Raw genomic sequence first — 12,574 nt, 5'->3', positions numbered from 1 at the left:
CTGCCTTTCTGGCCGTACTTCCTGAGTCACTGTCTTTTTTTTTTTTTAATTCCATTTTTAAAACAAATTTTCATAATTCCATCTTCCCAAAACTTTTTTATCTTTTTGAGTAAAGAACTGTTCCAGGTGCCTTTTAGAGTTCACTGTCTTTTAAATGTGGTAATAATGTTGACCCCTGAGAATATCCAAGCTGTGATGACTGTGGATTTAAAGGGCTCCTTGGCTTCCTAACTTTGTCTATTTAGACTGGTAAACATCCATATAGCCTTTAAAACATAAGTACCATGGGGACAAGTGAGGGATGACTTTTCCATTTTCATACTGAAGCTGGGATGTCCTCATGGGAGTTTTTGAAGTTTGCTGACGTACTAGAGTCAAAGAATTTGACAGAATCCAAGTCTGATGTTGAGTTGGGAAAAGTTGTATCGGGCTCACTGTTGTACGAAGTGTGACGAGCCAACATGGTCTCTGGTGACTTGGTTAATAAACAGGCTCACCTTCTCATTGCTATCATGTGTGTGTTGGCTGTTGTGAATAATGCTACTGTGAACGTTGGTGAACACATATGTCTTTGAGATCCTGCTTTCGGTTGTTTTGGTTATAGATTCAGAAGTGTTGTCGCTGGATCATATGGTACTTCTATTTTTAATTTCTTGAGGAAGCACCATATTATTTTCCATTGTGGCTGCACCATTCTACATTCTCACCAACAGTGCATGAGGTTCCAATTTCTCTAGATCCTCACCAACAATTGTTATTTTTTATTTTGGTTTGATAGCAGTAACTCCAGTGGGTGCGAGGTGATATCTCGTGGTGGTTTTGATATGAATTTCCACCATTGTATTTTTGAATCCTTACTTTCATTATCGTTAAATGGAGAAATCCTAGGATATTCTTTATGTGTTAAACGGGTCTTTGTTTTGGAGTCAGATTTCCATGTGGTCCAGGTGATGCCACGTGGGCTGAAAGAAGCCTCCTCTGCACTTCATGGAGTTGTGTGTTCACCTCCTGTAATGAAACTGTTACCGCCTTGTAGTTGTGCTGCGGGGCCATATGCCTTTTGCAAAAAGAAAGTAAAGTGAAATCACTGAGGCTAAAGTTAATTGCCTTTTAGTAAAATCTTCAGACTCATAGGAGACATTTTTTGGTTTCTTATTTTATTTTCGAAGCAGATCTTGTCATTGCTCGTTTCAAAATTATTTGCTGCTTTCCAAAAGGTTAAAAATAAAAGTTCTGCTCAATTGGGAGAGATGCTAAGCTCTGAATACTGTCATTACTCATATCTGATTTTCTCCCAGCTAAAGCTGCGCTGTAACTAAGGTCCTGTTAACATTTGAGCAGGGGGCCTTTATTCAGGTCCTTCAGTGGCAACACGAAGCCCTTTGGTCAGAAACACCCAGAATCTTCAAGAGAAAATTTGGCGTTTTTTTTCTTAAGTAGACAACTTACCTCTAATAAAAGAATACATCATCTTGGCTCTCAGTTTCTCCATTGTTTCTGCTGTTTTGTCATTTTCCCTTGTGCCCTGTCTTTCCTGATCTTTCCCTTCGCTTGTTCAGAATTTCAGTATTTTGAAATACCTCCCTCCACTTCAAGCCATGCTTGTTTGCAAGCTGGTTTCAAGTCGCACATGTTTGCAAGCAAGTTATTGACTGTTTCTCCCTTTAATCACTGCTTTTTAAAAAAATTGTGGTAAAATACACCCACATAAAATTTACCATCTTGACCATTTTTAAGTGTATACAGTTCAGTGGTATTAAATACATTCACATTGTTGTGCACCTATCACCACCATCCATCCTTAGAACGATTCTCATCTTGTAAATCTGAAACTGCGTACAAATGAAACAATAACTCCCCATTCTCCCTCCCCTCACCCCAGTCCCTGGCAACCGTCATTATCCTTTCTTTTTTTTTTTTTGTATTGAAGACTAATTTTTATTTTATTTATTTTTTTAACATCTTTATTGGAGTATAATTGCTTTACAATGGTGTGTTAGTTTCTGCTTTATAACAAAGTGAATCAGTTATATATCCTTTCTGTCTCTATGAATTTGATGACTCTTAGGTTCCTCATGGAAGTGGAATCATACAAAGAAGAGATAGAAACTCTGTTCCTGCCCACTTCCCTTCTAAATGGGAGGGACAGTTTTCTTTTAAGTCTGGTTGGTTGCTTTCTGTCTCCCCCAGCCCCAATTCTTTAGTGGAGACCCCAGGACCTTGCTACTCAAACTGTGGTCTCCAGGCCGGCAGCATCAGTGTCACGTGGTTAGAATGCAGCATCTCAGGCCCCACCCAGATCTCTGGGTGAATGGTGAGCGCATTCAAGTCGGAGAAGTGTCGCTCTGGTTGATTTGAGAGGGAGGCCTCTGTGAGACTGAGGCAGCGGGCCTGCAGCCTGGGGAAGCGACAGGCATGGGGAGGTGCTCTTCTCACCCAGTTCGTCCACAGAGATGAGAACAGCACCGGCCCTGGGACAGTGAGGGTGGCTGGGCGGCAGAGGATTCACCAGATGTGCCCAGGAAGTGGGTGCCTACAGCCATCTCTTTTGAGATGGAGTCCTTCTTTTTTCTTCATGGACAGAGGAGGAGAGGACAGAGCCCAGAATCAGATGGTCAGAAAAGAACAGGGATTGTGAAGACGTTTTAGGGAGGAAAGCCAGAGGGAACTGTCAGGGCCACAAGCTTCCGTCTCTGTGTCTCAGATGTGAAGGTGGCAGTTTGGCTGGCCTCTTGCTCTGGGGGGACAGCTGGGTGACTCTTCCTTCCAGAGGTGAGCCACTGAGTACTAGTTATGGAGACAGGACGTTTCAGACGACGTGTTGCACGGTTTTTCTCAACCGCCAAGAACGTGGGAAGGGGGGGCAGGCAGGTGTCTTCAGGAGAGCGTGGGGCCAGGAGCTGGGTGTTCTTGCCCTGGGCACTGCTTCCTACTAGTGTGTGACTTTGGTTGGGTCATTGCATCTCTCTGATTGCCGGTTTCATAGTCTATAAAATGGACACAACAACATCCCATGCTCTCTGGGCTTTTGTGAGGATCAGATGCAATTAAGGAAGTAAAAGTATTGGAAACCTGTGAGCGCGGAGCTTTACCTGGCCTCAGCTTTTATGGATGAGGCATCTGTGCAGGAAGCCTCACCTGGGGTGCACCACGGGTTGGCCATAGTTGGCTAAACAAACCTGAACGCCCATTTGGCCAGTTCATTGATTTACGTGTAGAAATATGTTAGTCACCCAGGAGAGGATGCTCACGGAGATGTGGCCAGCTTCTCTCCCCTCACAGGTCTGCAGGCTGGGAGCTGGGGTGCAGATGGGTGTGAGGGGGGAGGTTCATTAGCTACATGACTCAGGTATTTGATGGCGTTGGCTTGGGGAGCCCAGTGTGATCAGCCTGTCTCATAGGGACTGGAGGCTGTGGGACAGGGCAGGTTTCCCTCAGTGATGCTACCAGCAGACTCGTGAAGATTTTTACACGAGCATCCCACATAGCTAGGTACATATGCTCAATGTTTGACAAGTTTATTGAGATATAATACACATACCATAAAACTACCCCCTCCTGTAAAAAGCATTTAGTATTCTCCCTGTTTTTTCAGTATATTCACAGAATTGTGCAACCATCCCCACTATCTAATTCCAGAACGTTTTTATCAACTCCCTAAATACCCAACAGCAGTTACTCTCCATTCCCCTCTCTGGGTCCTTGGCAACCACTAACCTACTTGTTGTCTCTAGGATTTGCCTCTTCTGGAAATTTCATATAAATGGAATCATATGATATGTGGCCTTTTGTGTCTGGTTCCTTCCACTTAGCACACTGTTTTCAAGCTTCATCCACGCTATAGCATGGATCAGTACTTGATTTCTTTTTGTGGTTGAACACTATTCCGTTGTATGGCTCTAGCACATTTTGCTTACCTATCCCTCAGTTGATGGACATTTGAGTTGTTTCCACCTTTGTGGTTATTAGGACTAATGCTGCTATGAACATTCATGTACAGGTGTTTAGGTGAACGTACATATGTTTTCAGTTCTCTTGGATATATTCTTTTAACATTCATTACAAAAAATCTATTGGTTTCTTTAGGCGGGAATCTTTTACATGGTGCTTTTGAAGTTGTGATTGTTCATTTTAGCTCTGAGAAGAGGAGAAGATGACAGGGAGCAGGGGCCTCTGAGGCAGGCACAGGGTAGGAGAAAAGAACCGAGTTGGCAGGGCTTTGCCTTTTAGTTTTTCAAAGCAGAAAACCTGACAGAGCTCCAGGGGTGAAGAAGGCCAGTCATCTCTTGCTCTTCCTTTCATCATGGCGGCCAAGAGGCCTTTCTGAGTAAAGATCCATAAACTTTGATGACTGCAAAGAACCTGAGTGCTCCTCTTGATCAATATCCAGATAGTATCTTGGTCAGTATCTCCATATATATATATGAAAGTACCCCAGAGAGGAAGGGTGACTTGTCCAGGGTCACACAGCTAGCAACCAGCAAGGCCTAGACTAGAGTCCACCTTTCCGTAACTTTGTTCCATCCTCTTTCCCTGACATTCACTGCTTCTCCTTTGAGGTGACATTATGAAACTCCTTCCTTTATGTCTGAAGGGGAAATGGCTGTGTGCAGAGTGGAATTTCATAACTCTCCGAATTTTAAGGCCTTACCAAATATATTCCACTTTTCGGAGTATCTAAACTGGAACCACAGTGAGTTTTCATCAGCTGCAGAAAACCCACCGTTTACACATGGCAACATCTTTTGTTTCACATCTGCTGAGAGGCATGTTGGCCTGGCCTGAAGCTGTGGCCAACAGTGACGCAAGTCAGAAACTCCAGCTGGCAAGGCGGTAGGAAAGTTCTCCTTGGTTAGACTTTGCTAAGTCATGACAATGAAGTGAAAATCTGTGAGGACAGTTTTGTTGGGAAGGGGCTGTGGTGGTGCAGGGTGCAGGCTCCTGAGTTCCTCATGAACTGCTGGGTGATGCCCTCCAAGGCCAGAGCTGGAGCAGGCCTTGGCCCAGTGGAAAGCCCTGGGCAGGTGGAGGGTGCTGGGAGCCATCTCTGGGACTGCCCTCCTCCTATTTCCTCCGGGGGCTGGCCAGGGTTGTGTCCTGTCCTCCGCAGCCTCTCTGCAACCCACCCTTTGGAACAAGACTGGCAGAATAGAGTAGGACATCACTGAAGGTGACACGTACCCACGAGTGTGTCCGTGTAGGAAGAAGAATCCTGATTCATTCACGAAACCCCCTGATTCTCTTCCCACCTTAAAAAAAGACATCTCAGGTCATCTACAAGATGAATGACACATCTTCCTTTTGTGCTGCCTACTGAGATTGGAACATTAGAAGCCCTCGTGTGTGCCAGGGCATTTTTACAAATTCATGCTCTCAGCGTGGGAATTGTCATTCAGGGGCCTTACTATTCATCTTTATAATAAAAGATACACCCCAGAATTTTCACACTTAGTTATAAAAAACACTGGAGCGTTTAGTAAAAAACACAAAAATAATAAATCATAATAAGATATTAGCAAAATAATTACAGCCTTCATTAAAATAATTCACTTTGTAAATTGTTCCAGAGTTTTCCCAGTGTCTGTCAATTTAAGGTAGGAATAGTCACTGGATTGGGATACTCGAGCAATTTCTAGAAAGAACTGGTGCCTGGGCCCCACTGCAGGCCAGTGCGGTCTGACTTCTTGGGGCTCAGTCTGGGCTTCGGTGTCCCTTAAAAGCTTCCCCAGGTGATTCTCAGTGCCCTCAGGGTAACTGCAGCCGAACCCTTGCCCTGTGTTCCACCTGCACTAAGTGCTTGACTTGTGGGATCACATTTCTGCCTCATTAGAGGGAGGTTTCATTATCCCCTCCATACCGAGGCAGAAACTGAGCTTCCCTGGGTTAAGAAACTTAAGGCCCCCAACCTCCAGGCTGCCTCTTGAAAGTTTGGGCAGTACTGGACCCCAGCCCAGGCCTCCCTCACCTCCTGAGCTGTCCTGTATCCTGCTGAGCCCTCTGGAGAGTCAGCCCCAAGTCAGGCAGGTGCTAAGGGGTTGTCTGCTGGGAGTGTTGGTGACGTACCTCCTGGGATGGAAGCAGCAGGCTCTGGGGCTGACATTGGTTCATGGCCCTGACCTCTTGCTGCTCTGTGGCCTCACTTAACCTCTCCAGGTCTCCACTTCCTCATCTGTAAATCAGGGATCATAGTGCCCACCTTATAGTGTGGATGGAGGGATTAAATGAGATAGAAGCATGAAGGACTTGGCAAGGCAGCTGACACGTCAAAAGGACGAGGGTTGTGTGTAATGTGGCCCTACACCCCCAGGTCCCAAATGCCTGAGGGGCAGTTTCTCAGCCTTCAGTGTGCTTGTGCATCACCCCGGGACATAGATTTGGTGGGCCTGGGGTGGGGCCTGAGATCCAGCATCTCTGCCAAGTTTCTAAGTGATACCAAGGCCTAAGTCGTCAGCTCCTGGGATTCTCATGCACCCATCACAGTAGCTAGCAGAGTGCCGATGGCATGACCACAGGACGAGCTGAGTCCTTAACGTGTTCACAGTGCTGTCCCTTCCATTCCCAGACCTGAGGGCGCCATCCTTGCTGTTCTTCTAGCGTGGCTGTGAGTGCTTCTAGCTTTTGTGTAGAATTTCTTTGGTCCTTCCAGTTACCAATCACTAGAATTATAAAATCACTTATATATTAATACTGTGATGTGAAATCAATGCACTATTGAATGATAACGCATTGATACTTTTTCATTTTCTTGCTTTTGTGAAGTCATTGCTGTTTATTATTTATAACATATCAGCTCAGATCAAGAAATGGACAGGGGGTTGGAAGTTTAGGGTTTAGTTCCTGATGCTCCCATTTAGTAGCTGTTTCTCCAGCCCTTCATTTGTGCATCTGTGAAATGGGCCGAACAGTACCCACAGCACTGGGTTGTTAAATGGAAATGATCTGGAGGCTCAAATTCCACCATTTTGTCTGATTATATTTTAAGGAAAAATGTTTTAATTTGCAGAGGAATTTAGTTCAAAGACCAAAACATATTTTTACAGCTCGGGAGACGTTCCTCTCTCTTGCCCTCTCTGCTTGCTTTGGTGGTGGTGGTGGTGGTGGGATGTGATGCTAGGAGCAAAACTGATAAGCATGAAATGCAGGGCTCCCAGGATGCAATTTAAATTTTAAAGTTTTAATTGTTTTGCCTACATTATTTGGATGTGTGACATCTTAATTACTTTTTGAATATATAAAATGAAGGTGAAAATAGGACAGTCAAAAACCAAAGAGGAATAAAGCCCATGAACAATATTTATAGAACTCAGGATGAGCACAGATTACATCTTCGTAAGGTTCCCAAGGAGCCAGCTGTGAGGACTTTTTTTTTTTTTTTTTTTTTGCGGTACGCGGGCCTCTCACTGTTGTGGCCTCTGGCCTCTCCCGTTGCGGAGCACAGGCTCCGGACACGCAGGCTCAGCGGCCATGGCTCACGGGCCCAGCCGCTCCGCGTCACGTGGGATCTTCCCGGACCGGGGCACGAACCCGTGTCCCCTGCATCGGCAGGCGGACTCTCAACCACTGCACCACCAGGGAAGCCCTGTGAGGACATTTTTATACGACTGTGAACATGTCAAAATACGGAACAGATGTGCTTCTTGTCCACATGGAGGAATAACTCCTGTTTGTGGCTGTAAGGTTCATGGATGCTGGGAATTGCATAATAATTATTTTCCCTCTTTGTTGGTTAAATGAAGCGAGGCTATTTAAAACATGGTGTGTCAGATTTGCCTGTGGGTTCCAGAAGTTGGATCAGCTGTGCAGGGGTCTGTGCCCAGCATTGCTAACTAAGCACAGTAGGTTCTTGATAATGGCCAGATGGCAAATTCATTTCAGAAGTGGGGACTTTGATGGACTTTGACCTGCTCTAAGTTCATATTGTGGCCTCTTGTCTGGATTTTAAAGCAAGATGGCACCTGCAAACACACTTAGAGGCAGTGGGAAAGGAATGCTGCCTTCCACGGAACGCTTATGGGCTGGTGCAGGGTCGCACGTCCTCTGTACATGGCGTCTAGTGGGCGTCACCACTGTAGATGGACTTGCTGACAGGTGGCCTTCTGCAGAGATGTGGTTTTAGGCTCTCTTAGTGGGACAGCTCACAAACCCACCAGTCCTCCTGCCTCGTTTATTATTCCCATTTTTTTGAGAGCTACACGTTACACCTTTGTAAGAGTTTTCCTTTCAGAGGGTTTCTACATGTGCCTGAAAACACAGTCTTGGACACGTGTGAGGATGAGAGCAGCGTGTCTGTGTCGGGACCCTCGGGCATAGGATTCAGAGTGGGTGGGAGGTAAGAGAAGGATACAGATACCTCTTATGTGTGACATTGAGAGGAGGTACATTCAGATTAGCGAACTCTTCTTTTTGAAAGGCTGCCCTGTCTAGTCTATCAGTCATTCTCACCGTGGAATGAATGAGTTTGATCTGATTACCTTTGACCCGAGATCGACTGCCCACTGGGACTGGGTGGTCTTATGTTTGGAGTGATATTAAGGAATTTTGGAGTTCATGATGCGTACTCTGGCTGGGAGCTCAAAAGTCCGAATAGTCTATAAATCACTTTCGTGGGTTCATAAAAAGGAAGGGCTGTTGGCAGGAGGCTGTATGTTAATGGTGGTCCCCCTGGAGCCCTCACTGGGTGTGCTCAGACCACCCGCAGGTTCTCATCCGGGTTTGTCACATCATCCACGCGTCTACCCACCACTCACTCACCTGTAAACATTTACTAAACACACGTGCTTCTGTCCTGCTGAGGGATGAGGTCACGTATGAGTCCAGGGCTTTGCACATAGTGGGGCCTCAAGGGGCATTGATATGGGTGTAAATGCCTGGTCTGACTGCATCACACAGCAATGAGGATATTGGTCTGCTGTCCTCTGGTTTTCCTCCCCCTCTCTACCCATGCCTCATCTTCCTCCTCCCAGGACTGTCCTTGTTCCCCTTTCCCGGTTGTGCAGGAGCGTGGTCCAGAGTCACCCGTGGAGGCTTTCGAAAAAGCAGATGTAGGGCAGGCCTGCTTTTGTAAGGCTTTCTGGGGGATTCCAGTGTGTAGCCAAATTAAGAATTACTGCTTTACAGATTCTCCTTTTGCTCCAAATCTCTACCAGTTCATTGATCCTCCCTAATTTTGCATTTCCCCACTACTGTTCTCCCTGTTGTCTGAGCTCATGAGCGATAACGATGCTTTAGTCACACATCTGCACTGTGTTAGGAGCCTCACGCTCATTATTTCAGTTTAATTCAAGTCTATCAGGCTTGCAAAATAGGTGTTATCATCCTCATTTTACAGATAAAAAAAGTGAGGCTTAAAGAGATTCATGGACTGCCAAAGACACGGGTTTAAGTGGGAGAGCAGGAATTTGAATCGAGGTCTGTTGGACTCCAAAGGCATGTTCTTTCCATGAGTTAGGCTGCTTCACTAAATTCTGCTTTGAGCTTTGCAGACTCCCTACGTTAATTCACATCCAATGAAGAATAGGATTCAGAGCGTGGACTCTGCAGTCAAATGGGCTGGATTTGAAACCTCGCTCTGCCACTTTTTGGCTGGGAGCTTGAACATCCTACTTCCCTTCTGTCCTTCAGCGTCCTCATCTGTGAGCTGTTGATAATAGTACTTATCTTGTAGGGTTGTTGCATGCTGAGTGGAGGCTGGTATATGATCAGTGATTGTCAAATATACATTTTTTATTGAAGTATAGTTGATTTACAATGTTGTGTTTGTGTCAGGTGTACAGCAAAGTGATTCAGTTATCTTTATGTATAGGGCTGGCCAAAAAGTTCGTTTGGGTTTTCCCATAAGTTGTGGAAAAACCCGAACGAACCTTTTGGCCAACCCAATATATTCTTTTTCAGATTCTTTTCCATTATAGGTTATTATAAGATATTGAGTATAGTTCCCTGTGCTATGTAAGTCAGCCCTTGTTTATCTATTTTATATATAGTACAGAGTGTGTATCTGTTAATCCCAAACTCCTCATTTATGCCCTTGGTATAAATTTACTCCCTTCCCCTTTGATTTCTATGTCTATGAGTCTATTTTTGTTTTGTAAATAAGTTCATTTGCGTCATTTTTGTAGATTCCACATTTACGTGATATCATATGATATTTGTCTTTCTCTGTCTGACTTCACGTAGGTCAGTATTTTTTTAAGCAGCACGGTGCTGTCTCTAGATATCTTATTAGGGAACAAAGACGTAAGGCAGATGATGTTGGGACTGGAGGAGGGTGTGCAGCTTGAGGCCTTGGCTGGTGGTATTCCTGTGGAGAGGGGCCCCTGTGGCCCTGAGGACTGCCTTTTGTAGAGCCCTTGGGGCTGCACTTGATGACCCCTTCTCCAGGGTGATTCTCTGCCCTGTCCATATACTAACCTTTAAAATCAATAACAGGGAGACTTCCCTGGCGGTCCAGTGGTTAAGACTCCGCACTCCCCATGCAGGGGACCTGGGTTCCATCCCTGGTCGGGGAACTAAGAACCCACGTACTGCAGCTAAGCCCGCGCGCCGCAACTACTGAGCCTGCGCTCTAGAGCCTGCACGCCGCAACTAGAGAAGCCCGCACGCCACAGTGAAGACCCAGCCCAGCCAAAATAAATAAATAAGTAAAAATTAAAAAAAAATCAATAACAGGGGATTTACTTGTTTATTATTATGGTCAGCTGTAGAGGAAAAGAAAAAGCTGAATGGTGTACAAAAATTGGGGCATGTAAATGAGGAATCTTAAAGATGGTCTTGATCACTAAGAATAATGTCCACGTCAGCCTGGTGAAACTCAGTCTCCGTTGGCAGGATGTGCGGGGCAGAACATGCACCAGTGGGTGGACCTGCATGCCCAAAGAGGGTTGTTTGAGAAGGTAAGAGCCTAATGCTTCTAGGTGGGAGTGGTATGGGCAGGGCTGATAGGTGTTACAGGGCAGCTGAGAGTTGCTGAGAAAGAGGAGTGAAAGGCATAAAGGGCCCCGGGCAAGGGAGCTCTGTTGGCACCGAGTGGGAAGTTACCTTCCAGAGACTTCTTGGCAGACAGAGGTGGCGGCATCACCAGGGAATGGAGCTCAAGATCAACACGAGTTGGCTCACCCAGGATATAGTGCCAGTGTTTACCTGGAGTGAGGGCTGGATAGCCAGGGATGGGCACCAACACAGCCAAGGAGTTGTCAGGAAGGAGCCAACGGTAGAGATATAGTGATCTGGCCAGGGCTGGGGGTTGTCCATCATGAGGAAGGCAGAGGCCGCCCAGAGCCCGGGAGCCAAGCCCACAGTGTGTGGTGGATCATGTCTTTGGAAAGGGCAGGCTGCTGTTAAAGGGACTCACTAATCGGCTGTCTAAGTAAAAAGGGTACAAGACATGACTGAGACAAGTGGTCACAATGCAGGTAAGTTGACCCGTCATTGTTGTTGCTGGGAGGGGCTCCTGGGACCCTGCTTACAGCCTCTTGCTGCGCAGCCAGGTCAGAGCTTCAGTGACGGAGTAACCTCTCCTCGAGTGTGGCTGAGGGGTAAGCTCATCTCCTTTAGCCCCTGCTTTCTAAGGCGTGGAGGAATGAAGTCTGAAGGATGCAGCCTTGATATGCCAGACAGGCAGGAGGAGTGCTGACAACACAGATTACAGACTCTCCATCTGTGCCATTGGCATCATGTCTGCTCCCCTCCTTCCTCGGTGGTTAGCTGCAGTTGTCTTTTACTGTTCAACTCAGTGCTTGCTCATCCAGCAGACCTTCTTCATTTCATCGGTCTGGTCTGGGTGCCCCACATGTGTGTCCCAGCTACCCTTATGTGTTATTCTGGACTTGCTTTCTCTTATACTGGGCTCAGTGCTCCTTGAACTTGTCTTTCACCTTTGTGCTCTCAATGCTAAGCACTGTGTCCATTTCAGGGCTCGGTATGCAGTAGGTGCTCAATAAATGTTGATTGAGTGATTGATTAAAGATGACATAGTTTGTATTCAGTCTCCAGCATTGACTGTTAAACATAGACTTTTGGCTACTGGAAAAAGCCAAAACTTTGGTATTTGTCCCAGAGCTCTGCTGGTATGGCCAGCTGGGGCTACTCCAGCAGCTGTGGTGGCAGCTTGAGGAAGAGGCACCACTCACTGCTTGGAAGGTGGATCATCCCATTCTTACCAAGACTTCAAAATGAAATGCCCTGTCTTCCCAGAAGGCCTCTGTCAGTTCAACTCTTTGCTGTTGGAGAAAACAGTCAGAGCAACAGTGCTCAAGAGAAAAGTCACCATCAGAGAGGGAAGGGACGTTACCCAGGGGCTGCACCCCCTACACACTGGCCATGGTGCTGTGAACCTACCAGAAGTATGACCTCTTATATTCTTTTTTAAAAAAGGGGCTTATGAGCTATAACCCACATACTATACAATTCACTCAGTGTCTCAGTAGTTTTTAGTACAGTGACAGATTGTGCAACCATTACCACAATTTTATGACATTTCATCACCGAAAGAGACTTCACACCCATTAATAGTCCCCCTCCATTTCCCCTCAACATCCCCAGCCCTGGCAACCAATCATCTACTTTCTGTCTCAGTAGA

General features: G+C 46.1%; 1 protein-coding gene across 11 annotated transcripts in view; it reads left to right on the top strand.

Annotated features, from left to right (window-relative positions):
• The window catches only part of FHOD3 (formin homology 2 domain containing 3), a 492,898-nt gene that overhangs the window by 101,907 nt on the left and 378,417 nt on the right, over nucleotides 1–12,574 (top strand). Inside the window, exon 1 of one of the 11 annotated variants that reach the window (XM_067699292.1) lies at nucleotides 11,090–11,408. The exons of the other annotated variants lie outside the window; for them this stretch is intronic. Coding sequence (XP_067555393.1) covers nucleotides 11,381–11,408 — 28 coding nt within the window. The 5' untranslated portion in view covers nucleotides 11,090–11,380. Of the gene's footprint in view, nucleotides 1–11,089; nucleotides 11,409–12,574 lie in introns of those variants that run through there. 11 annotated transcript variants of the gene reach the window in all.

Source organism: Pseudorca crassidens, chromosome 12 (assembly GCF_039906515.1).
Source record: "Pseudorca crassidens isolate mPseCra1 chromosome 12, mPseCra1.hap1, whole genome shotgun sequence".
Taxonomy (NCBI): Eukaryota; Metazoa; Chordata; class Mammalia; order Artiodactyla; family Delphinidae; genus Pseudorca; species Pseudorca crassidens.
This window is presented reverse-complemented; position numbering and strand designations above follow the sequence as displayed.